The 26,713-nt window shown below is 35.3% G+C and overlaps 2 protein-coding genes across 3 annotated transcripts in view; both read right to left on the bottom strand.

The window, feature by feature from the left end:
- bard1 (BRCA1 associated RING domain 1) overlaps positions 1 to 13,628 on the bottom strand; it is a 30,732-nt gene extending 17,104 nt beyond the window's left edge. For both annotated transcript variants that reach the window (XM_079882029.1, XM_079882028.1), the window contains exons 1-5: positions 13,462 to 13,628; positions 9,258 to 9,406; positions 6,360 to 7,351; positions 5,205 to 5,285; positions 3,134 to 3,306 (exon numbers count right to left, since the gene is read on the bottom strand). In XM_079882029.1, the coding sequence (XP_079738155.1) occupies positions 3,134 to 3,306; positions 5,205 to 5,285; positions 6,360 to 7,351; positions 9,258 to 9,406; positions 13,462 to 13,541 (1,475 nt within the window). In that variant the 5' untranslated portion in view covers positions 13,542 to 13,628. The remainder of the gene's footprint in view (positions 1 to 3,133; positions 3,307 to 5,204; positions 5,286 to 6,359; positions 7,352 to 9,257; positions 9,407 to 13,461) is intronic.
- Positions 13,629 to 15,720: 2,092 nt separating this feature from the next.
- LOC307164846 (glucosylceramide transporter ABCA12-like) overlaps positions 15,721 to 26,713 on the bottom strand; it is a 50,532-nt gene continuing 39,539 nt past the window's right edge. The window contains exons 46-54 of the mRNA XM_079882008.1: positions 26,409 to 26,613; positions 25,725 to 25,834; positions 25,438 to 25,588; positions 20,615 to 20,749; positions 20,157 to 20,260; positions 19,248 to 19,340; positions 18,980 to 19,085; positions 17,946 to 18,083; positions 15,721 to 16,608 (exon numbers count right to left, since the gene is read on the bottom strand). Of these exons, the coding sequence (XP_079738134.1) occupies positions 16,507 to 16,608; positions 17,946 to 18,083; positions 18,980 to 19,085; positions 19,248 to 19,340; positions 20,157 to 20,260; positions 20,615 to 20,749; positions 25,438 to 25,588; positions 25,725 to 25,834; positions 26,409 to 26,613 (1,144 nt within the window). The 3' untranslated portion in view covers positions 15,721 to 16,506. The remainder of the gene's footprint in view (positions 16,609 to 17,945; positions 18,084 to 18,979; positions 19,086 to 19,247; positions 19,341 to 20,156; positions 20,261 to 20,614; positions 20,750 to 25,437; positions 25,589 to 25,724; positions 25,835 to 26,408; positions 26,614 to 26,713) is intronic.

Here is a 26,713-nt window from a genome sequence, read left to right as displayed (position 1 = left end):
ACTCTGAATTTTAGTATTTTTTCTTATATGAGCATCCTTTTTCAAATACAAGGTCAATATTGATTTGATTTTCACTAATGACAAAACAACAAATTATCCGTGAATTTATATGGAACTAAGCTTTAGGAGCTTTCCATCTTTACTCTCCTCCCTGTTACGTTGCATTCGGAGATCGACTATTTTTGACTGACAAAATGCAGGCGGATGGAAAAACTAACTGATAAAGTGAGTCGTAGAAAACCTTTCTTTTTAGTAAACTTTGTGTACACAAACGATGTTGTCAATGCTCGAGTTCATGTGTAGAGCCTCTGGTGATACTTCAAGCACAGTTTCATGTTGTGTCGAGCTTCCTTAGTGTTTTAAAAATAGCGATTTTGATGCTATCACTGTAGTGCCCCAAGCACTGCCATTCAAAAGGCATTTTGACCGAAAACGAAAATACAGTCAATCTTAAAAGTGGCGTTTCCATTCTAATTATGCTTTTACACAAATGTTTGACTTGGGTAGATTAACAAAAATAGCCTAGGTTGCAATTTGGCGAGAGTTACCCTTTAAAGCTGGAGTCCGTAACTTTTTTGTGTGTTCAAATTTAACAAAATGTATATGAGCGAGTACATCTTGAATCCATTTTGCAAACTGTGTTTTTGTCTTATCCTGAATCATTACGGTACACCTACAATACGTGTTTATATTGGACTATTTCAGATTGGTCAGGTCGCCACCGCTGTAGTAGCCCAGTACCTGCGTGACTCATCATAGACATGAACAGAGAGAAGTAGATCCAGCTACAATGTTCTTCCCGCAAGACGCATGCAGCTCTATATATAAGTTACATACTGCAGCTTTAATACTTCATTCAAATTAATTAAAACATTTTTAATAGACTGCAGCAAATACCATTTTGTTAGAACCTCTAGTAAATTGCATGTTATTTTGTTTAGTTTGTCTGTGGTCATGGGAGAATTGTGATCTATATTTTAAACCAGAATCTCAATTTATCCAGAATTGTGCAGCTCTTACTGCATCCAGTGTGGACAGCGTCAGTGATTATAATGGGTTGTTTTTCCTTTTGACGAGACGTGAACATCCAGTGTAGGCAAATATCAGCGATTAAGCGACGGAATGCCAGTGGGCGGGGCCAATGGTGCACTGATGTATAACTATTCGTTAATGTCTCGCTCTGGAGGCAGTCATATGCAAATGTATTTGCCCATGTGACGTCACAGATCCCGCAATATCCAAACGAGACGTTTTTGGAGCTTGATTAAATAAATGCTTTGTTTAGAATGAGGACGACGATTAGAGCTATGAAACTATGAATTTATGAACTAATTGAATTTTTCATGTTATGACCTTCAACAGATGATTTTTCAACAGTTATTTTAAATTGAGATATATATATATATATTAGGGCTGTCAAACGATTAATCGCGATTAATCGCATCCAAAATAAAAGTTTGTTTTTACATAATATATGTGTGTGTATGGTGTATAATTATTTTCTATATATAAATACACACACATGCATGTATATATTTAAGAAATATTTGCATGTATATACTGTGTATATATATTTATATTATATATAATTTATATTATATATAAATATTTTATATATAAATAACAAATTTTTCTTAAATATATATGCATGTGTGTGTATTTATATATAGAAAATAATTATACTCCATACACACACATATATTATGTAAACACAAACTTTTATTTTGGATGCGATTAATCGCGATTTATATATATATACAGATGCGATTAATCGCGTTTATATATATATATACAGTGGTGTTCTGAAATGAGACAATGTATAAATATATATGTTTGTGAATATAAACGAAGCGCTGTTTGTGTGATGTTCTGCGAGTAGCTGTCTATGCAGAACATTCCAAATCAGTCACATATGAGGTCCTGTGACAGTTAGGTGCAGCTTATGTAGCCAGCAGACAACTCGCTAAGTTTTAGAACAGAACTGCCGGCTCTGTCTTGCTTGTACTTGCTACCTGCATGGTCCCCCAAGAAGCGTCTTTTCTGTTCTGAAACGCATTAAAGATTACTGCTGGTACAGCAGGGATGTGCCATTCAATTCATACAACACATTACAGCGAAGGCTCTGCCCACAGCAGTTCCCCCCATAGCCCCACTGCTCCGATTCCAGACCGCAAGGAGTGAAAGTGATTGATTACGTCTGACAGGAGTGGATTGCTTCTGTGCAGTGCTTCTATGACAGAGCTGATGCTTCACTTCACCATTGACTAACGAAGCATAAATCTGCTGATGCTTTATGCTCTCCCAATGTACAGCACAGCACTAGTCAATCAATGTACAAAGGGCAGACAGACAAAAAGAGACGCAGAGACGTATGAAGAGAACTCTCTGGATGAGTATTCGTGCATCTGGGTTTGCTGCCAATCTTGGGGAAATAGAGTTCATTAAGATAAAGGGCATGTGGGAAGAAGATCCCGAACATCTCTACACCAGGTATACACAACGGCGCAGTCACAAGATATGAGCAAGATATGAGATATGAACATGTAAAGTTGCAACGGTAGACGTGTCAACTTGAAGAGATTTTGCATCATCTTTTGTATTACTGACTCGGTCAAATGCAGATATATTGACTTCTTCACAACTACTCATTTAATAGTATTAGTTGTATTGTTTTGATTACAGTTTGATGCAAGATGTGTATTTATGTTACGACAAATCCTATATTTTTTTGTTTATTTTAAAATTTAAAAACAAATTATTAAAAATTAAATATCAAATGAGATGAAGTTATTTTAATATGTAAAAAAATTATTTCACTGGAGTTTCCAAAAAACAGTCCTTACAGTCCAGACTTTTGACCGGTAGTGTGCACATGTAGTTTTCGCTGCTTAATTTTTTGGCTATATATGGAAACTGTCTTTTATTCAGCAAGACAACTAAGACATTTGTAATGTTAAAAAATATTTATATTTCAAGAAAATGCTGCTCTTTTGTTTTTTTCTATTTATTATAAAAAAGTATCATCCACACATACCATACATTCCCCCCAATTGAGTATATTCAACCAAACCTAAGCTTCTGTTGACTGCTTCAGTTTTTAATCAGGTGAGAGAATGTGAAGTCAAGTACTCACACAACACTTTGGGACGCGCCTCGTTCAACCAAGAGCTTGACCACCGCTATGTGGCCGTTCCTGATGGCATCATGCAGTGGAGAGTCGTTCTGATAACCTGGTGTGTTCAACAGCGCCCCCTGCTGAAGCAGTTCCTCCACCACTCCCAGATGACCGAGATTACAGGCCTCATGCTGCAAAAACAAAACACAATGATCATACATAATTGCCTTAGTACAACAATGTTCTATCATATTATGAAGGATTATAAGAGTGAGAGCATTATTATAATAATCTTGACCCAATAGTTCCCCAGAATCAACATTTTGGCAAAGGTCTTTAAGTCAGACCTGTGGAATTTATGACTGGGGAAAATGCAGTTATATATTTGCAGAGACTTTTCTTTAAGAAACTTAGAACATGTTGTGGTTCATTATTCCAGTTTTGAAAGGTTTTTCATAGAAAATGTATGCTTCAGCTGTCAAGACTCCTTTCCCCAATTCTCAGTAGCCTACTGTGAAAGAAATAACAATATATTATTTAAACTGTAAAATACATTTGTAAAGTACAATTTCAAATATATGGGACCAGATCTAAGGGTCACACTTTTTTACTCCAGTGAATATTTCTCAGGGTATGTTTACTTTTTAAAAGTACATTTCTGTGGAGTCACAAACCATGGAGTCTTGGCTACAAAAAAAGCTACAGTACAAACATTTCCACCAGTGTTGCTCGGGAGAGAAAGATACAGTTCACTGAAAACTGTCTATATGGGGTAAGCATTGTCTATAACACTATGTGGAGTAAGTTTTGCCAATGGAACCTGCCAATAAGCATGAGCATAATTTAAACAGCAAAACAAATATGAAAAACAAAACATTTCACAAAAAGATAAAAATATCAAACCATTGTTTTGGCCAACAAAAACATTTTTACATTATAAAACTATTTAAATGAATAATCCTTATCACTAGACAACTTGCCCCAATCTGACATATGTAAAATTAATTAAATAAATAAATAAATAAAAATAATAAAATCCCTTGTATATTGTGGCATCGTGAGAGGTAGGGTATCACCAAAGTGTGGGTTGCTTCACAAATCGAGTCCAGGCAGAGATCAAGTCTGGTTTCTTTTTAATAATCAACTCAAAACTTCAAAACCTTTTAACCAAAACACTCTTCCAGCTTCTCTTTGGCTACGTTTACACGTGGCCGGTTATTTTCATAAACGGACATTTCACCCGCTCCATTTTCAGAAAAGTGTTCGTTTACACAAACCCGTGCATATGCCGTCAAGAGCATGCCAAACCTGTAGGTGGCAGTGTAACGAGAAGCTCAAGCCCATGTTAGCCAATCAGAATCCCGAAAATATAGGTCGCACCTTTGACGCAGTGCAAGTTCTGTCGCATACTGTGACGTCGTCGTCGACTGCATAAAACTCAGTTTTTCTCAGTTTACATGCAAACGTGCAAACAGAGTTTTCCAAAATCTCCACTCTGGCCATAGTTTTTAAAAAGAATCGTATTCAGAGGCGAATTCTCCGTTTGCGTGTAAACGAGGGGCACAACCGAAGGGAAATGTCTCCGTTTTTCAAAATAACCATGCACGTGTAAACAGGGCCTTTATGCTCTCTAACAAAAAACAGCCAGTCTCTCTGTTCTCAACTCATTAACAGCTTTTCTCCTTCACTCTCAACAGTTGCGTCTCCACCGCTGAGGAACCTGGTAACTGTAGTCCAGGACCAGGTGGTCATCTTGGTTTGTAGTCCCCATGCTGCAACTACCTAGATGGCACATACCTTGCCTCTATGACATACCCTCTCTAGATGCCACAATATACATACTAATATATATATATATACACAGCATAAAAGATTTCAAAGATTACCACAAACATGGAAAGGCAATGGTGAAATCCACATTATCTATTAAGACAGTTGAGTGAACATGCAGCGTTCTGCTAGGATAACATACATTACTGTACAAACAAGGAAAAGCTTTTCAACCATTTTCAGCCCAGACAACCTCGAACAAGAGACAAGGCCGTGTACAATTTTTATACTGAATTGTGTGCGAGTTCTCTTCGCTCACCAGTGGTGTCCAGCCTGCATTGTCCTTCAGGTTGGGGTCAGCTCCCTGAGCAAGGAGCTTACGGACCTCCTCCACATCACCCTGTACAGAAGACCAGGATCAAAAGATCAGTGGTAGATATTGATCAACCAGACTCAAACACTGACCTAGCATCTATCATTAAGTAGCCAAAGTGACTCGCAGCTGGAATACTAACAAAGAACAATCTCAGATACAAGCAAACAGGTGTAATAAATAGTGGATTTAAACTGCTGGTTCTGTGAAGCACAAATTGGTGACATGGACAGGAGAGGAGAAATACAAAACCGAAATAATAAAATGCAGTTATATAATTGTGCATAGTTAGAATAAAAAGAAATAGGCTTACCATATTTTTTTGAATTAGTGGCTTTTTTTATCATTTGAAACATCCTGCAACTTATATAATGCAATTAACGCCAAGCACGCAGACAAAATACTCTTTAACAAAGCATTAACTATGTATTTTGAATTTGGTGAATGACTATGTTGGTCAACACAGTCACGTAGAAATTATTCATCTCTTGGCTTTCAGTTTTTATCTCTCCTCACATTCATTATTTACAGTTTGTGTGAGTGTTTTTTTATAGCGCATTTCCCACATGCCAGTAATTTAGTTTCACCATAAATTCATTTAGTCTTGGTGTTTATAATAAATATTCTTTTTTCTTTTCTTGTTCTATATACTATTAAGCATTTTTGTGGAGTGAGTGGAAATAAAACACGTTTTTTAGTGCTTATAATGTTTATAAACGCTTTTATTTACCGGTATTTTACATTATTTCTGAATGTAATAACAAAATGCTTACACCAATGCAACTTTTGTGGTAACAAAAGGGATGCTCATTATTAAAATTATGTCTGATACTTATAAGCCAATAAACAAAAAGTGGTAAATAGCAGATATTAATATGTATTGTGCTTATACTATTTGCAATTACCAAATATCGTCCGATAACAATTAATTTGATAAGATAACCTATTTGATCAAATTAATTTGATATAATGTGTATTCCTACAACTTTTATATTGATATCAAAGGCACTATTTTAGCACAAATGTATCCGTCATTTCGTAGAAGCTAGCCAAACAGATGTCAACAAACCAATGTGTAGATGTGTGGAAGTCAACGCAAACCTTTATGGCAGCTAAATGCAGTGGCGTCTCTCCATTGTGGTTCCTCTTCATGAAAGAGGGACTTGTCTGATTTCGTCTCACACTGGGAGGCTTCCTCCTGAGGTCAGGGGTAGATGGTGTGGTTGGCTTCACATTCGGCTTCTCATTGGACTGTCTGGATGTCCTCTGAGAGGAGTCTTCAGTTCCTTCTTTAGATAACCTATTCTTCCGTCCTGAATTTCTGGGTTGTTTTGGCGTACTCTGCGGACCATAACTGTCCTGATTCTCTCTTGTTCTCTTACCAGTTCCAGGAAGGGAAGGCTGAGGAGGCTCTGGAGCATTTTCATTTGATTCTGGTGGGATATCAGCGACAGGCACAACCTGTTGATCATGATATGATGAACTCAAAGTTGCACAGTATTGCTTTTCACGGTTTTCAGTTTCCATTTTGCTTAATATGCTTTTTTGGGGACTGGGAATTTGATTCTCTCCTTGGTGAGGAGCCTTATGAGTCTCCTCAGGCTGGCTGCAAGGAAAAAGGAAAGAAACTCTCTTACCGGACCTCCTGTATTCATCTCCAGAGCTCACTTTCTCATGCTCTTCATCCTTCTTGTCTATAGCAGCTTGTTTTCCAATGGCCCAACGCTGATTGATAGCTTCTAGCTTCAGCCTCTTACATTCCTGCATAGTCTGAGTCCGTGTTGTAGGTCTTTGACCACCGCTGGCTTGTCTGTAGACTTGGCTCCTTTTCTTTGTTTTCTTATTTGCCTTCCCCCGTGGAGGAGAGGATGAGTCAGATTCCTGGGAGGAAGAGGTGAAGTTGAAGACAGACAGGTCCTTAGGTTCGGACGAATTGGCTTCCGTTCCCTGGAATCCATTTGACTTGTTTGATCCAGCGGGTTTCTCGACACAGCAGCGTATTTTGCGACTTTTTGGGCTAAACCATATCTTGACGTTCTTCTTATTCTTAGGGACAGAGCTCTCTTCTGATTGTACGGCATCAGTGGCCGTGGCTAAACAAAGAGAATAAAAGAAATTATTAAAAAAATAGTAATCTCAGGAAGTCAAATGTTGAACACATTAAAGTATTATTTCAAAGGACACAATGAGAGGGTTCCTACACATTTTCCATTTAAAAATCCATACTGTTACTTTTAAAACCTCTTTACAAATTATTTCAGATTATATTTAACTTAAATGGTTCATTCAGCATTATTTTCATCACTATTTTTAGTATTTAGTAGTACAATCATCTGTAAATATTTTTTCTCAAAGTGATAACATGCACTTACACGATGAGAGGAAAATTAAAACACTTTCTAACCTGCAAATCTGCACAATGAAAATGTGCACCTTGAATTCATTCAGTCGTTTTCTGACAACCACTAAATAATCACTGAACTTATGCCATGAAAACACTCTGCTTGTATGATACATTTATTTTTAGAAACTCTTAACTTTATTCTTAACTCTTAACTTTTTACTCTTAATTTACAAAACTGAATAGGGGCAATAGTCTGGAAACACAGATACTTTTTCATACTTATCCAGACCTGGAAATTGCTCACATCAAATTCCATACCCTGCAATGACTGGAATACACCTATTTAACAATAAACATAGATGAAGTAATAATAATAATAATAATAACAATAATATTAATAATAATAATGATGATAAAATAAAGTAGTAAAAAAAGAAAAGAAACTCCTACAAATAATACCTAAAATAAATAAATAAAAATAAATATTAAGTAGATTATCTTTTCTTTGAAAACAGAAACAAAACAAGTTTGCTTTAAAATATCATTCTAAATAAATTCAGTGTGGTGAAACCAAGCAAATGGCAGGAAGTAATTTGCAGGAAAAGGTTAATTTTCAATGTTTTTTAGATATCGAATGGAATAACCAAAAGAAAATAATAATCATATACAGGTACATATACATGTATGTATATACATTATAAATATTGTTTTCCTTTTGGTTATTCCATCTGGTGTTATTGAATTTATTATTCTTATAGCCTTTACTTGATGGCTATATCAAGTATTTAAATCCTGTTGTTGTCGTCATTTATATTTATATTTATTCATTTTGGTTTGTAGTCCCCATGCTGCAACTACCTACTGTAGATGGCACATACCTTGCCTCTATGACATACCCTCTCACGATGCCACAATATACATACCGTACTAATATATATATATATATATATATATATATATATATATATATATATATATATATATATATATTTATATTTATTTTTATTTATTTTTTATTTTTTTTTTACTTCCAAAGATTTCTCTCTTTAATCATCTAAGACTTCCTTATTTGTCATTGACCCTTAAGCTTCAAAAAAGAAACCTTTGAAAGAACAGTGAGTTTTGACATTATTTTAAATAGTAGCTAAATGTCCCCAGCTGACATTAACCTCAGAATGCTGGCAGAACTAAAGCAGAGTGTGGTGTGTAAAGATGTAATGAGCACCTTTATCCAGAGGTTTTATACACTTCTCCTGCCTAACTGTTGTATTTGATGCTACAGCAGCACCAGCATGAGAGATTCAGCGTGACCTCTCCACCAACTCAATCTCCTCTGCAGCGTTAAACTCCCTGACCCCTGGGGCACAGACCTGTCTGTCAGACAGCACATCTCTCTGCCATCGGCAACATCAACCCGAGCTTCAACTCAGCTCAGAGGAAACCGCCAGAGCTACTATGGAAAATTACATTGCATAATTATAGTCATTACTAAGCTCAAAGTTCAGTTGGGGATTTGAGTGTTGGAAAAAAAAAAAGGAACATCAATTTTAAGAAGTCCATAGTGTTCAGTATATTACATTCAGGGATTGAATTATATACATGTATTATGGTTATAATTGGGTGCTTGATGTCATGAGGTGAAGGTGTTGTCTTACTTGAGGACTCTGGTGGCTTCAGGAGGGACTCCAGCTTGCAGAATAACTCTGTTATGTTACTGAACTGTTTGTTGATTCGAAAGTCTTTCACCCAAACAGGACTTTGCCACACAGTGCAACCATCACCAGCATGAGGTCCTGCACAAGACCTATAGGACAGACCACATGCATACTTTATTATTCTGTATACTTATCAGGGCTGGGTGATATAGTGGAAAAACAAACAAATAGATATAGATATAGATATAGATATAGATATAGATATAGATATAGATATAGATACGGATATAGATACAGTGCTGGTCAGAATTATTTTCCCCCTTGGTAAATATGATCAATTGTTTATCCTTTTGACATTTTTTTTTTTAAATACAAATATCTAACCTTTTATTGAAGCACAGAATTGAAAGTGGGGGGAAAATCACATTATGAAATAAATGTTTTTCTCCAAAACACATTGGGAACAAGTATTTGCCCCCTTTTATTCAATTTTTTTGCAACCTCCTTTTTCCAAGATAACAGCTCTGAGTTTTCTCCTATAATGCCTGATGAGTTTGGAGAATAACTGACAAGAGATCAGAGACCATTCCTCCATACAGAATCTCTCCAGATCCTTCAGATTCCCAGATCCATGTTGGCGCCTCTTCTCTTCAGTTCAGCACACTAATTTTCTATAGGGGTTCAGGTCAGGGACTGGGATGGCCATTGCAGATGCTTGGTTTTGTGCTCAGTGACCCATTTTTGTTTTGATTTTGATGCACCAAACCCACAGGGATAAAAAAAAAAAGTACCCCATGTGTAAAATGAAATACTCAGGAGGATCTTTAATGTTGTGGGCCTAATTTTCTGCCAGAGGTCCTGGACATCTTGTTCAGATACATGGCATCATGGATGGATTCGATCAAATACCAACAGATAAAAAATCTAAACCTGACAACCTCTGCTGGAAATCTTATAATGGGCCATGTTCGGATCTTCCAACAGGACACTGATCCAAAAACTAACATCAAAATCAAAACAAAAATGGGTCACTGAGCACAAAACCAAGCATCTGCGATGGCCATCCCAGTTCCCTGACCTGATGAGTGGAGTGAACTGAAGAGAAGAAGCGCCAACATGGATCTGGGAATCTGAAGGATCTGGAGAGATTCTGTATGGAGGAATGGTCTCTGATCTCTTGTCAGGTGTTCTCCAAACTCATCAGGCATTATAGAAGAAGACTCAGAGCTGTTATCTTGGTAAAAAGGAGGATGCAAAAAGAATTTAATAAAAGGGGGCAAATAATTGTTCCCAACGTGTTTTGGAGAAAAACATTTATTTCATAATGTGATTTGTGTGTGTATACATGTATACTATATATTATATTTGATCAAAAATACTGTAAAAAAACAATTGTGAAATTAAAATAATTGTTTTCTTTAAAATTCTCTAATATGTAGGCTAGTTTCAGTGATAGCCATTAGGCCAGCCTTCAATGTCTCAATTCTTAATAATGACTCTTATTATTATTGTTGAAAACCGCTTTTGCTGCTTAACATTTTTAGGAAACCATGATACATTTTTCTCAAGATATTTTGATGAAAGTTCAGTGAATGGCATTTATTTGAAGTGGAAATCTTCTGAAACCTTATAAAAGACTTTTATGTCCATTTCGATCAATTTAATCTGTCCTTGCTGAATAAAAGCATACACTTCTTTTAAAAACATTACAAAATCGTAATTCTTCCAAACTTCTGACAGGTAGTATCTATCTATAAATTACAGAAACGTCTGTTTGTCTGTCTGTGTGTGTGTCTGTTCCTCGCATATCTCTCGAACCGTTAGTCCGATTGATTTCAAACTCGACAGGTGTCTTGCCACGGGCACGAGTAAGTGCAGTGCCAAGTTTGACATTGTTTGGATGAGAAATGCAAAATATATCGTTAAATATATCATTTTTAGAAGGTTGTGGTTTAAAAATAAACATTCTGACATTAGAGAGTTGTATCGGTCAAAGAAGCCCCAAGAAGGTTGTGGTTTAAAAATAAACATTCTGACATAAACACTCAGTCAGCTACACTGTTTACTTCTGAATATTATAGTTTGGTTCCCGAACGTGATAAATCCATCTATCTATAAATTACAGAAACGTCCGTCTGTCTGTCTGTGTGTTATTCGCATATCTCTCGAATGTGAGATAACCACTAAATGTGTGAAAACCACTATTTTCTGTTTCAAACTTTCACATAGCATCTTTAGGTTATAACAACATTGAAAATCAAAATCTGGATTTGAATTTTTTAAGATTTATTATAAAAACGGATTATTTTTTCCCAAAAATGCAATAAATTCATGACTTTTTTTTTTTTCAAAATGCAATTAATCCATTGAATCAATATAAAGTTATTTTTGATCATATTGCCATCGCAAGAAATATCTCCTGAACTTTTTTGACGGCGATCAGCTCACAAAAACTGATTTTGCACGGGCACTTTGCACTGCTCCCTGAATCGAGGTGCTTATTCATTTGTGGATGTTAACTGAATCTGTAAGTCAGCTATGCTGTTTACTTCTGAATATTATATTTCATTCTGGTGCGCTTAATGCTATCGCTACTGTGTAATAGTAGCCTATGCTATTCACCAACTAAACATATCCTATTCAATGCGTTCACAGTCTCTTTCACGGGCATCATTTGTAGTTGCCTATTCACAAACTGTTTGCTCAAGCATAGCGTTTTCTCGGAGTTCACTGTGTGCTTTTTACCATGCACAAATAAAAATGTCACTGAACTTTTGCTGTGTAATTGTAACAATGAGCACACACCAAACCAACAATTACTAAAAACACACACAAAAACTGATTTTGCACGGGCATTTTTTGCACTAGTATATATAAATCAAAATATATGGCTAAGGAGAAAGATCTGAGAACATTTGGAAGCATCAACACATTTTATTTTAAAAGTGATACTTCTGTTAACCGATAACTGTTTAACTGATTAAAAACACCATTACTAAAGGTGTTATTACTGTTTAAATAATGTATTTCAATCTTAATCTGTGACGAAAATATGTGCAGCCAATACTTCAGTCTAAAACAACATTACCCTATTCTTAAGAAATCACAGTAATGTGTTTATAATGTGTTCATTTAGTACTAAAGAATCCTTTCTTATTTTCTTAGCGCAGTTAAAAAGGTTGTCTTACTTAATGAAGTGTAGAAACAGCACTTCAGCGGCTTTGTTTTGAGTATTGAGCACACTTGCATTCCTAAACTCTAGCTTGAAGCTTCAAAAAGGGCTGCAAAGAAACAGCTTTCTCAAGAAAATCATCAGCTTGTTGTTCATTTGAGAGATAAAGGCTGTCACATGTACTACTGCCTCGAAAAAAGAAAGTAAACTGCGTTGAACCAGGACAGAGAGTGAAGTGGACAGACCAAATGCACAACACTACAGAAGGCAAGCACTTCAGAGTCTCTAGCTTGAGAAGCAGACGCTCAGCTGGCAGCTTCAATAAACAGTACACACCAAACACCAGTTTCATCTGTAACACTGAGTGAGGAGAAGACGGAGAGACGCTGGCCTTTTAAGAAGACTTTCAAAGATAAAACCACTTCTGAAACTGCCAAATGTGAAGAAAAGGGTAGGATGACAAAAAATAACACATGAACTCGATGGTAAATGCTTAGAAAATAGTATTATGGGAAGGTGAAAGTAAGTTTGAGATGTTGAAGGCCCATCCATAACAATAGGTAAAACCACAGATGTGCAGCAATAGATTGAGCTTCACAAAATAGAAATTGGCTGTGCACACACGCGCACACACACACACACACACACACACACAGAGAGAGAGAGAGAGAGAGAGAGAGAGAGAGAGAGAGAGAGAACTTCATGTAATCCTATATGAGTGTAACTGTCATCAAGTATGTTTATTTGATAGAGAAATATTCATGACATAAGCCTGATAAAGCTGCAACTCATAAATAAGAGCAGATTCGGATACACACAATGCGAATCAATACATGGCAATAATTTACTAATTTACTAAACCAGCAAAGTAGATGGTCATTGTTCAGTCTAAGGCTTACCGTCTCCCTCCTGAGAGATGAGCTGTAAAATCATGTTAAAATGACTTTGATTGGACAGAAACGAAGTTGTTGGCCTGTTAAAAGGACCAGGATACCCGAGCTGCTTTCATTATGAAACTAAAGCACAGCCTACCATTTAGAACACAGCAGAAGTTTTCGGAACTGTGCCAGTGCCTCTTTAGTCCTGGTAAATGGCACAGGTTTTGACAGCATGACAGGGTGATATTTCCTGATCCATTATAACCAAGAAAGAGACCGATCACAATATTTCTATAAACAGACGTGTTTTTGCAGGTGGCGCCAACAGCGGGGACGCGAAGGGGAGGAGCTCAGATGAGCGAACTTACACTCTGATTGGTCAACTGGGCTTCTTCTTCTTCTTTGAGATTTTATTGGCGGTTGACAAACAACAGAATGGTGTATTACCGCCACCGACTGCTATGGAGTGTGGATCAAAATGACATTTTTATATCCTCTCCCACAAATGAGTTATTCTAAGATACTGAAAAATAAAACTATAACATTCATTTCCCGAGTTATTTTTGTAAAATATCTCTTTTGCATTACAATCCTTCTTTCAGGCTCGTATTTCTGACAGTATCATAACATGTTCCACAGTTTCTTCTTGCCCACAAAATTCACACCTTCCGGTATCATGTTTACCCATTTTATAAAGTGTACTGTTTAGTCTTGTATGTTCAAATCTCATCCTTGATATTATTATCTCATCTCTCCTGTTTTTTCCTGCACTTCTAATCTCTCCCACTTTCCTTTGAATTCTCTAAAACCATCAACCTTTCTTCTCCATATCCCATTGTTTTTGCCACCTTACCTTTAACCTTTCCTTAATAATACTCTTGAATTAATTCTTACTTATACTAACGCTTATGTTAACGTCGTTGTTTTTTATGGCTGCTTTTACTGCCTTATCTGCCTTTTCATTTCCTTGGATACCAATATGTGCGGGTACCCATAAAATATCACTGTAAGTCCCATCATTTGAATTCTGTAGCCTAATGTTTGCTGTATTTCTATTAAAATGTCTGGTCTACTTTCCGAATGACTGTATTGATGAACTTGAGTCTGAACAAACAACTGATTTCAAAGGTCTTCTCCTCTGTCCACTGTGTTGCTAATAATAGTGCAATCATTTCCCCTGTATAAACAGGTAACTCATCACTGATCCTGTTCCTTATTGATAACTGAAACTCTGAAACAGTAAAAGCAAGTCCTATCTTATTCGTCTATACTCTTTGATGCGTTTGTGTAGATCTGAACATAGCTGTGGTAGCCTACTCATTAATATGTCTGCTCATTACATGAATTACGTTCCTTAGGCCCTATCCTTGTTTTTCTTTTCTAACAATGTAAAATCTACTGTGGCGTCTGGTAGCAGTATACTAACTTTAAACTGATTAACTTTTAGTTCTGTTGCTTGCCTTTCTGTATTAATGTCCATCCGAAGCTTTTCGTTTTCCTCCTCTCTTTTTCCCAGCAGGGCTTTAAAGTGTCTTGTGTCAACTGGGCTTTAGTTATGAAGTTCAGTTTTAATGGCCTTCCTTCGTTCCTTTCTTCCTTTATTTTTATTTCATAGTTTTACTTACTACAGAATAAAACAGCAATATAAATCATCCTGAAAAAAACTTTAAATATAAAGTATACTGTCTCATGGGCATTGTTATTATATTCTATACATCATTTTCTGTCCTATATTGTCTTTTAGATTGGATAAAATATTAAACTTTTATAGATGACAGTCATATTAGTTTGTTTTTCTTTTACCACAAAAGCACAATTAAGTGAATATGGGTGCATTCATAATTAGCCTACTTAATTGCATTTCTTTGAATGCTACTAAAATAGTATAGTTATATATAACTTTATATAAATAAACGTAAGATATTTTACCAAAAAAAAAAAAAAATCTTGAGAATTAAATATCATGGGTAGTTTGTGACTGATAATTTCCATTTTAATTTGACTATTGTGTGTCAGTGTATCACTAAAGCACAATTCATCACCCTATATACAGTACATACCTATAGTTCAGTCAGTTAAGATGGTTTGTACATTTGCTTTTAAAAATCCATCTGTAAAGTGTAGTGAATGTATTTAGCTTTTTAAAATGCCATTGTGTGAGGGGTTAAGTCATTTTAAGTCATTTGAAGTATTTTAAAATGACACCGGTGACAAATTATCAGAAAGTGTCTCACTTTACCTGTGTTCCCATGTGTAAAAGAGGAAAAAGAAAACTGAAATGCAGTTCGAATGAACATTGGATAGTTCATCACTTCCACAGTGCTCAATATTCTATGCAAAGAAATTGCATACCTCAACTCATGACATAAAGAACCAATTGCACCGCATTCAATAAGACAAACGCTCAACAACTGCATGTGAAAAATAGCTTTAATGTAAAAATAAGCTTGGTACATTTTTAAAAGAGGAACTGTGCCTTGAAGCAGACAGAGGAAAGGGCCGATGAAATATTCAGTACATTCTTGCACAAGAGATGTGCCTTCAGAGAAAATATTAATGAGAGTGAAGATGCGCAGACATTGAAGAATCATTTATATCTCGGAGCCAAAAAGTCTTTGTGATTTATTTCAACCGCAGACAAGAGCTGCATCGATGCAGCCAGCAGTTTAACAGGATGGACTCTTCCCTCTGCATACATATTCAGTTCTGTTATGTTTTGATTCAAATTTATATAATATATATCTGGTAGAGCTGGGCAAAATTTCAAACAATTTAATAAATAAATGGCTTCATTTCCTTTGATAAGTAGCAGTGAATTTGTTTGAGGCCAAATGGAAGTATATGTTGAATTTAATGTAATGTAAACTAATGTAATGTTCTGCATATTTAACCTCAAAGGTGATACAAATAACAAAAAAACAAACAAAAAAAAAATCCATAAAAAGGTTCTTTAACGTTGATCAATATTTGAACCCATATTTGGAAGAGTAGAAAGGTGAATACACATAATTCTTCATAATGACCTTCAATAATTATCCATAAGGTATTTGGCGACTTCATTATTCAATACGACATTTTTTTTGTGCCTTTCGGCAAAATCACAAACCCAAAATATGATATAGTCTATAAAAGATTTCCTATATATTAAATTAATGTCTTTTTTGAGGTTCATTGAATGTCATAACGTGCAAATATTTCATCAGCCTAAAGCATCGTACGAGTCTAGACTGTCGATGTCCGATCCTTCCGTGACTTCCTGTGTGTCTGTGTCCGTTTTCCCCATGGCAAAGTTAATGAAAACCTAAGGAGACAAGTCAAGACAATCCTTTAGTGTCCAGATCACCACCTCAGTGTCTCTTTTCATTTTTCTCCATTTCCACCATCACCACCTTCACAATTAAATATTTTGTCATTTTTTACTCATTATTTATTCTTATACCATGGTCTGGGTGAATACTCGATTCTGATTGGCTGCAGGGTGTCCATTAAAAAGTGATAGAGGACACCTAGTAAATAAACCGTCAGGCGTAACCAGGGAAACCAAGTTATTGTTTGTAAAAACTTTAGATTTCGATTGTAAAACTAATTAAAATTAGGGCTGTCAAAAGATTAATCGCGATTAATCGCATCCAAAATAAAAGTTTGTGTTTACATAATATATGTGTGTGTACTGTGTATAATTATTTTGTATATATAAATACACACACATGCATGTATATATTTAAGAAATATTTGCATACATATACTGTATATATTTATATATAATTTATATTATATATAAATATAATTTTTTTATACACATTTTTCTTAAATATATACAAGCATGTGTGTGTATTTATATATACAAATTTAATTATACACAGTACACACACATATATTATTTAAACACAAACTTTTATTTTGGATGCGATTAATCGCGATTAATCTTTTGACAGCCCTAATTAAAATATAAACTAATGTGTTATTTTTATGTGTTAATGTGTTATTTTAAAAAATGTGTTATTTTGCAAGTGACCATGGTATAAGCGGGTTAATGCCCTTCGAGGTGTCCATTGTCAGGTATTAATGGACTCTGCTGCGCGTCGGACGGTTCACGCCTCGCCGTCGTCCATTAATACCTGACAATGGACACCTCGTCGGGCATTAACCCTTACATATTTCAGTGTATAACAAAAGAGACTTTGGTCTGTTCCTCACATAAAGCTTTTGAATGATTTCAAAAGAATAAATATAGTGTCAGGCAGGGTTATTATTATAAATGAACCTAATTGTTACTTGAAATAAAAGAAATGTTAATATATAATCAAATAAAATATAAAAAGGGCATCTCCTCCTATTTTCATTTAGTCTAAACCTGATGTACAAAACCCCCTAAAACTAGAAATTTGACAAAAAGCCAGAACAAATTACTAAAACTTTAACTGAAATTAAAATTGAAACAGAAAATACAAATATAAAATCTAATTCAAAATATTAACTAACACTATAAAAGTATCTCAATGATTCAAAAAAAAAAAAAAAACACTGGTTTAAGGGCTACTTTTATGACTTGACAAATCACTATGAATTGTAGAAACTGTAGAGTGTGAAAATTCTTCTTCAAAAAAAAATCTTTTTGTTCCACAGAATGTATCTTACCTCATCCAGAGTGGTCTGGCTGACTGAAAAGTGTTTGATTTGCAGTACAGCCTTGTTGGACTCTAACAGGCCAAAGATTGAAGCCACACCACCAGGAGCAACAGGCACATGGTACTCCACCATATTCGAGTGATGATCCTTTATGGACAGAATATGGATAACTTAGCTAGCTAAAATAACAGAATACACTTAAAGGGATCACATCAAAGATTTTTATGTTTTTTTTTTTTTTCACTAATAATGTTAGTAACATCATTTTCTGTCCCCAAAACAAGCATAATTTAATTTTTACGACCATTTCCACCCTATCTCTGACCCATGCTGTTTTTATTTTTCCTGCTGTGCCTTCAAGACTTCTCTGTAAACACCCTATTTACATGAGAAATGAGATACAGTGCATTGCTGTCAAGTCCAATATACTGTAATTTAAATCTTCAATAATTGCATGTTGGCACATATGTGGGCTGTCATATGTTTAAATGTCTTCATCTGACGTAAAAAGTAGACGTTCAGAACGGGCTGATTTCACAGCTTAGTTTTAAAGAGAATCTATTATGTGTGTTTTTTTTTGTTGTTGTTGCTTTTTTTCCATTTTCAACTTTCTTTGGTGTGTGATGTTTTTGAGCTCAAAAAAGGTCTTCAAAGTTACAAAGCACAAAGTCACTCCAAAGAGAGTTATTCTCTATATATCAGTAAGCACTTCTGCAACAATGTAAAAGATGTTTTAAAAAAAACATTCAAGCATGAAAACTTGAATTGACTTTGTAAAAGGGCATAATATGTGCTCTTTACATAAATACTCACTATCACTGGAAAAGTAGTTTTGAAACTTTCACAATATGTTTTCATAGAACAATGATCTCTTATCATAAAAACAAAATCAAAGAATGTGATTCCTCATGTTATGACTCCAGAAATAAAAGTGATCAATTCATTTAAATTTAGGAAATATATCAGAAAATATCCCTCAAAAATGTGTTAGAAATGTGTTTAAAGAAAAACATCATTATGATATGCTTTTTTTTTTCTCTCACCTTCAGGAACGTGCTGGGGAAATTCTGCTGCATGAAGTTACTGATCAGATCAACATCATAGGAAGATCCAGCTAAGTACATCTTCACCGTGAATCCTTTTCCAAACCTGTCAGATGAATACAGATTATTTTATCACAAGGAAAATAATTATGAAGCATCTGCAGGAGATATCAGGCTCTAGAGTGTGGAAAATAAAAGGAGACGGGAAAGAACTATGGAAAATAATTGGTCGGAGGATACACAGGACACAGAAAGATAAAACACTGACCTGTTCTTGATGTGCTGTAGGGAACCGAGACATCTGAACTGTCCTTTTACCATTATAGCCAGACGGGTGCAAAGGGCCTCACACTCCTCCATACTGTAGGATACAAAGACATATTGCTGAAACTCCCTTTCCAACTCTCTCAAACCCATCAAAATTGGCAAAAAAACTTAAGAGCATAAGAAATGCATAGACTCTTAGTCTATAATATATCACTGTCTTCAGGCTTTTTAAAAACTATTTAAAGTTGTAGGCAATGCTTAGTGAAGCCAACATTTAAAGTTTGTCTTAAACTTTCATTTTATCAAGTTATCGGTGGAAACTTTGAATGCTTGAAACTTTTAAGACAAACTTTGAATGTTGGCTTCACTAAGCATTGTCTGAAACGATACATAGGTTTAAAAATATATATATTAATAGGCTAACTTGTAATATGTAGTTAAACATGTTTAATGCAATATTTTACTACATTATTTAATATATATGTATATATAAAATATATGTATACATACAGCAACATTGTCTATAAAGCTGCTTTGTAATGATATTTATTGTGGTAAGTGTAATACAAATACATTTAAGGGATTTTAAATGTTTTTATATATATAGTTAATACATCTTACTCTAATAGAGGGTTGCTTAGTATAATGACAGTGTCAAGGCCAGTTATTGTCCTTATAATATCATGCTTAATATTTTTCTCAGTACAAACGCATCTGCATCTATGAAAATGTAGCTGCCTTTATAATTCACAAAATATGTCCCTTACTGTATATTTGAAAGTGGATCATCATATTTGGATGTCCTTGGCTTCAAAAAGCTTGAAACGCCCCAGTTTTGGGTAAATGTGTCATTACTGCCCCCCATTTGTTTGGAGGACCTGATGGAGTTCTAGTCAAGAGCAGTCATTACCTGTGTGATGTCAGGACCACAGCACATTTGCCCATCACTTGCTCAGAGATGATCTTCCAAAGGTGTCGTTTGGAGCGTGGGTCCATTCCAGAGCTGGGTTCATCCTGAGAGGTAAGAGGAGACATTTAAGAAACATGTGGGATGTTTCTGTGAGTTTACACAGAGACAAAAAAAAAAAACATGCAAATCCCACACACTCCCCAGGTAAATGCAATCGTGCAATGCACCAAGCCAAAACTTCAAGTTAGAATAACTGATGTGCTAAGAGACTTTGGCCAAACAGCACACCGACGCATTTCAGAGGTGTTCGTAATGAGTGTGCAACGTTTTACCCATTCAAACCCCTCTGAGCAAACACTCAAGACAACATGCAATACAGTGATTTATAATGTAGCTGTATTGATTACTAAATGGTAACTAGTTTCAGCTTAGTGGGATGATGTGTGTTTTTCACTCACCAGAAGAAGGATCTGTGGGTTTCCAATCAGGGCCAAGGCTGTGGACAGCTTCCGGCGTGTTCCACAACTGTAGTTCTCGCTTGTGTTGTGTCTGTGGTAATTCAGCTCCAACTTTTTCAACAGATAGTTCACAACCTAAAGAAAAAAAGATCAAATATTGAGATTCTCACAGCATGTATTAATATAACATCATGTTAAATAAGAAAACAAATTGATAACAATTCGATTTTCACATTTTATGATGCAAATATGAGTTCCTCTTGCTTGTGCAAAACCCCACAAATCTAAGGTACTGTGATTGGTTGCCAGGGCGTTGCTACAGTATGTGGTTGCAAAGGTGTTTTGGGTGGTAGTTAGGGTGTTGCTATGTGGTTGTTTACTGGGGTTTGTTCAAATCCTTAACTCTACAACCGTAATAGTGATGTTAGCCTTGCGAACATTACTAATTATGTAAAAATTATTTCAATTTTAAATTGAGGTTGCTCAATTAAATCGAAATAAACTGAAATCGCGATATGGGCGTAGTGTGATTATCAAATTGCAAAGGCTGGGATTTTAATTAATCTCTCATCTATGCATCTGCTCTGAGTTTGGGACGCTCATAATGTGCATTTGGAAACGCAGTATTTGCCAACCAGCTTCCCAAACTTGTAATGAAAAGTGTTTATAAGCCAACCGTGGTCAACAAAATAGAGGCTCCTCATGGTTTTCACCAAAATAAAATCTTGATGGTCTAATGTTTGAAAATGAAGAAATAAAGACAGCCGTAAGTATTGTAATTTTACAACTACAACAAAAATGTAGGTAACACTTTATTTTGATGGTCTCTTTTGAACATTCTGTTGACTATAAGTAACTTTGCAACTACATGTCAACTAACTCTCATTAGAGTATTAGTAGACTGTCTGTAGAATGTAGAACAGACAGAATGTCTGACTATAAGTAACTTTGCAACTACATGTCAACTTATTCTAACCCGAACCCTACCAGTCTACTAATACTCTACTAACACTCTAATGAGAGTAAGTACACATGTAGGTGCAACGTTACGTATAGTCAACAGAATGTGTTAAAGGACCATCAAAATAAAGTGAAACCAACATTTATTATTATTATTATTATTATTAAAAACAATTTTTTTACAATGAAATATTCATTATTATGATTACTATATTTTTTAAAATATTTTATATGAATAATATTACGAATCACCATTTAAATCACAATTGCAATTTTTATCAGAAAAAAAAAATATTACAATTTGATGTTTACCCAAAATTGTGCAGCCCTATTTCAAAACATTTATCACACTTGCAGTTCAGTCATAATTTCCCAGCAATTTAGTTTTGATTAACAAAGCAATAATTGTCCCCAAAAAGGCTTAACAAGTTGTTCTAACACATTAATTGTGTAGTCTTGACATCATAATGAGTCACTTTGAATAATGTTTTGATTAAATGCCTGTTGACATTTGACCCCACACAGAGAATGTCATGGTTTCTGCATTCATTTAACTAATTGGATTCATACATCAAAGGATCCAAGTAGACATTCTATGAATTTAAATAGCTTCTCATAAACCTGCAAGAAACCATAAAAGACACTCCGTCTAACAGGGTTTATATGCACCTACAGATCATCCTTTTGGGCCGGCACTGAACTGTGTGCTTCCCTCAGGACATCAAAATTTACCAGCCGTTTCCTCTGAATCCTCTAATCCAAGTTAATGGGCCAAATCGCAAAAGCCATTTCAAAGTCTCAGCAGCTTCTACACAAAGGCTTTTGGTCGCCAAAAGATGACTGATGGTATTCATAGATTGTTAAGTCAATTCCTTTGCCCTTTTTATAGAAGGGTAACATCATCATTACAGGGTGCCGGTTTTACTTCATTTTAGACAAAGTTGCACTTTATATCAACTTTACTCAAAGATTTGAAGCGTAAGTTCTCCAAGCATGAATATTCTGTCACGATTTACTCACCCTTATGTAATTTAAAACCCTTATGACTTTCTTTCATTCACGGGTATATAAAAAGGACAGTGTTTGTAGCATGTTCGAGCGGCTCTTTTCCTTAAAATGAAAGTGGATGGTGACCAGGGACAGTCAAACTCCAAAAAGACACAGAAAAGCAGTATAAAAATAGTCAACATGACTTGTGTGCCATTGTGTTCTATTATACTGTAAGTGTTTTGAAGCGAATCAATAGATTTGTGTGAGAAACAGAACAGATTATTCCCTGAAAATCCTTTAGTCACTTTCGTTGTATAGAAAAAAAAAGAATATTCTTCAAAGCATTTACCTTGGCAGATGATACATCTTCATTTTTGCTTTTAAATTTGTTGAATTTCGTCACATTACTGTAATCAAATACTGCAGGTGGCAAGCTTCATATAAAAGCAGACTTCTTTCACAATTTCTGTAGAAGACTCACAGTTCTTAGAATGTTTCATTTTCAAGATATTATATACATTATTTGAGATCCTTTCACCACAGGCTAACCAACGTCTAAAGTATTAGCAGAGACAACACCAAATTACATAAGAGAAAGGAAAACGCTTGACAGTGAGGTGTGTGTGTGTTTGAGCCATGTGCTCATAACGTCATACTGTACATGCATGTCACAGTCACTGATCATAATGGAGTTGATATATTCAGTTCAAGTTTAAGTCCTTTAGATCAAAATATTGTGCAGGATCAGGATGCAAGAAAGAGAAAAAAGACATAAAGCAGTGCGATTTATCTTCTAAACAGTTCTCCTGCGTATCTTCAGCAATTTCGCTATTGAGAACAGCACGGCAGGTCCTGCATTACAAAAACTGATGACTCTAAAATTTGATTTAGAAGCTTTTTAGAAACTTTTTAAATGTCTTTTTTTTCATACTGACATTGCTGCTTCTGTATAAAAGCCATGATTCAGTGTTACACTCAGCTATTAATAACCCATTGTTTCATAGGAACACTATTCCGACTTAAACTTGTAATAACTTGCTAATATGGGTCACATGGGTCATTTTTTATAAATTGAGATTTATACATCACCTGAAAGCTGAATAAATACGTTTTCCATTGATGTATGGTTTGTTAGGATAGGACAATATTTGGCCGAGATACAACTATTTGAACATCTGGAATCTGAGGGTGCAAAAAAATCTAAATATTGAGAAATATTCGCGATTGTGCAGCATTCACTCACAAAAATAAATGTTTTATATATTTATGGTAGAATTTTACAAAATTTCTTCATGGAACATGATCTTTACTTAATATCCTAATGATTTTTGGCATAAAAGCAAAAATAGATAATTTTGAGCCATACAATGTATTGTTGGCTATTGCCACAAATATACCCGTGCGACTTCTGACTGGTTTTGTGATCCAGGGTCACATGACATAGCAACCTCTTATGCAAATTATATATACCAGAAGTGTTTCAGTCTTTAGGAAAACTGATAAAGAGTTCAAATCATCTGCAGCCAAAGGCAAGTTTTACAGAAGTGCTTTTTACCAATAATCCTGAGAGAATGCAAGATTAATTAGCTTTCTCATTAATCAATATGGAAAAGAGCCAACCATTTCCTGTCAAATGCAATACCCAGACAATACCAAACTGAAATCTATTCACGTTCTACAGAGAAGTCCAGCAGGGATTTCCAGGTGGGTCGATGATGGTTAGTGCTGGTCAAGTGGGTAGACCCGCATTGCAAAAGTTGTTTAAAACTGGTGACGGTGGTCTCAATCACACTATATGCTGGTGCTTTCAGAACTGCTGTTAAACCTCCATTTCCTGAAATGTTTTTGCATGTGTGGGAAAGATGTCAGTCACACTTGACGAAAGACACATGCAAAATCTTTCTTAGAGAGTTAAATGATGTCAATCGGTCATTGAGTTGTACATGATATTAACAGACAGCTGTCTGCTACGCCACATCTCTTCTCTCTCATTTCCAATCAGCAAACTCTATCACCAAACTCTATCAGTGGAATACATTTAATTGCATATAAGCAGGGATGTCAAGAGTACCAGCATTATAGAATCAAGTCGATACCAAAGTAAAAAAAGATGTAATGATGCCAGTCTCTCTTTATTTTCAGCAATTCAAACTATTGACTCAGTACTAACTCAGACGACTGCCTTTAAACTTGCGCATGTGTGACTTTCACTTTAAATTGAATTTGCTTCTATATATAACTGTTTAAACCTTGGGGTCAGTAAGATTTTTTGATGTTTTTAAAGAAGTCTCCATATGCTCACCATGGCTGCATTTATTTGATCAAAAATACAGTAAAACAATGATATTAATAATAAAATATCTATTTTACATTTTTATAAAATATCATTTATTACTGTAATGGCACAGCTGAATTTAGTGTCACATGATCCTTCAGAAATCATTCTAATATGCTGATTTGGTGCTCAAGACACATTTCTAATTATTTTCAATGCTGAAAACAGAATTATTTTTGTGGAAACTGTGACCTTTTTTTCAGAATTCCTTGATGAATAGGAAGTTCAAAAGAACAGCATTTATTTGAAATAGAAATCTTTTGTAACATTATAAATGCACTGATCACTTTTGATCAATATGATGTTTGCTTGTTGAAAAAAGGGTATTATTTAAATCTTACAGACCCCAAATGTTTGAACTCTTGAAATTAGTATCGAGACACTTGAAATTTTATTGGTATCGAATACCGGAATTTTATTAAATAAAATGACAACCATGTATCATTATAACCGAAAACATGCACTGTTTGTAAGTCAATTTAATAAGAAACTGGCCTTTGCCAGAACATAATAGATGTTGATATAGCTGTGACCTTACCTGGCTAGTCTCCCTCTTGGAGATGCCCCTGATGCGGGCATAAAAATAGAGATGTTCTTCTCCCGTCAGGAGGTCATCCAGTGCGTCCACCTGGGGGCAGTAACCAATGTTTATGCCCTCTCTCCTGCAGTCTATGATGTCAACCATCCTCCTGAAGACACAGGCCAGGGAGATTTATGGACATGCAATGAAACCCAACGCAAATGCCTAGTAAAATGCTTTAGAAAAAGACACTGAGCGACAGTAAAGGTACCAGATGTAGTTTTTAAAAGGAGAAAGAAAAGTACCCGTCAATGTCACGGATCTGAGCTGAGCCATCGGTAGGGATAATGTCTCCTGTTAGCATCTTGAACGTAGTGGTCTTCCCTGCACCGTTGACTCCCAGCAATCCAAAGCACTAAGGAAGATATTAAGCTTCCGTTCAATCACAATGAATGTTTTGCTGTCATTGATTATTCTTAAAATCTGAATCATAAATCTTCTATGAAGAACATTTAAACCATGGAAAATAATGAAGCAAAGCATATGCAAAGTGCCTTAAATATTAAGTATATATAGCTGCATTTCCCCTCGGTGATCCATATTCTGGTTAAAACTTTATTGATTTGGTCATTTTGTTTAATACTTGCACGAAACTTTATCCAACTCACTGAAACATTTTTTTTATTTTTTTTTAAGTTTGAAGCATAAAAACAATCAGAACAAGCATTTTGATCTTTGATCTGAATTTACCCAATTTACTTTCATAGTACACATTCTTAACCTCCAGGTATTATAAATCATAAAGTGGAACACCCACTTTTCACAATCCAATTCATTCACAATGCACAAAATCAATGATCAATTCTTGTTGATAATCGGAAATACGTCTCATTACGAAAGCAAAATGTATTGCAAATTTATGTTTACTGTAATATTCTTGTGCATGTAAACGCTCTCATAATTAATTTTACTATGCAAATGGAACAGACCTCGCCAGCTGGGATGCCAACAGACAGCCTCTTCACCGCCTGTACCCTCTTGCTCAGGTTTTGGTACACCTTAGACAGCTCATTAACCTGCAGAATATCTGCACTTGCATCCCCACGGTCCACACGCAAGCGTTCAGCCACCACGTCTTCATCTTCATTGGGGCTATAGCTCTGAACAATGTTCCTCTTACACCAAAATAAACGTCTGTGAAGAAAACACAAATGCACAAAAATGAGATAGCTATATGATAAAAGGTTTTAAAAACCAGTAACCACTTTAAATCTATAGTGCCCGAGCCTCAGGT

Source organism: Squalius cephalus (genome assembly GCF_949319135.1).
Source record: "Squalius cephalus genome assembly, chromosome: 9".
NCBI lineage: Eukaryota > Metazoa > Chordata > Actinopteri > Cypriniformes > Leuciscidae > Squalius > Squalius cephalus.
The sequence above is the reverse complement of the archived record's forward strand: the minus strand, read 5'-3'. Positions and strand labels throughout refer to the sequence as shown.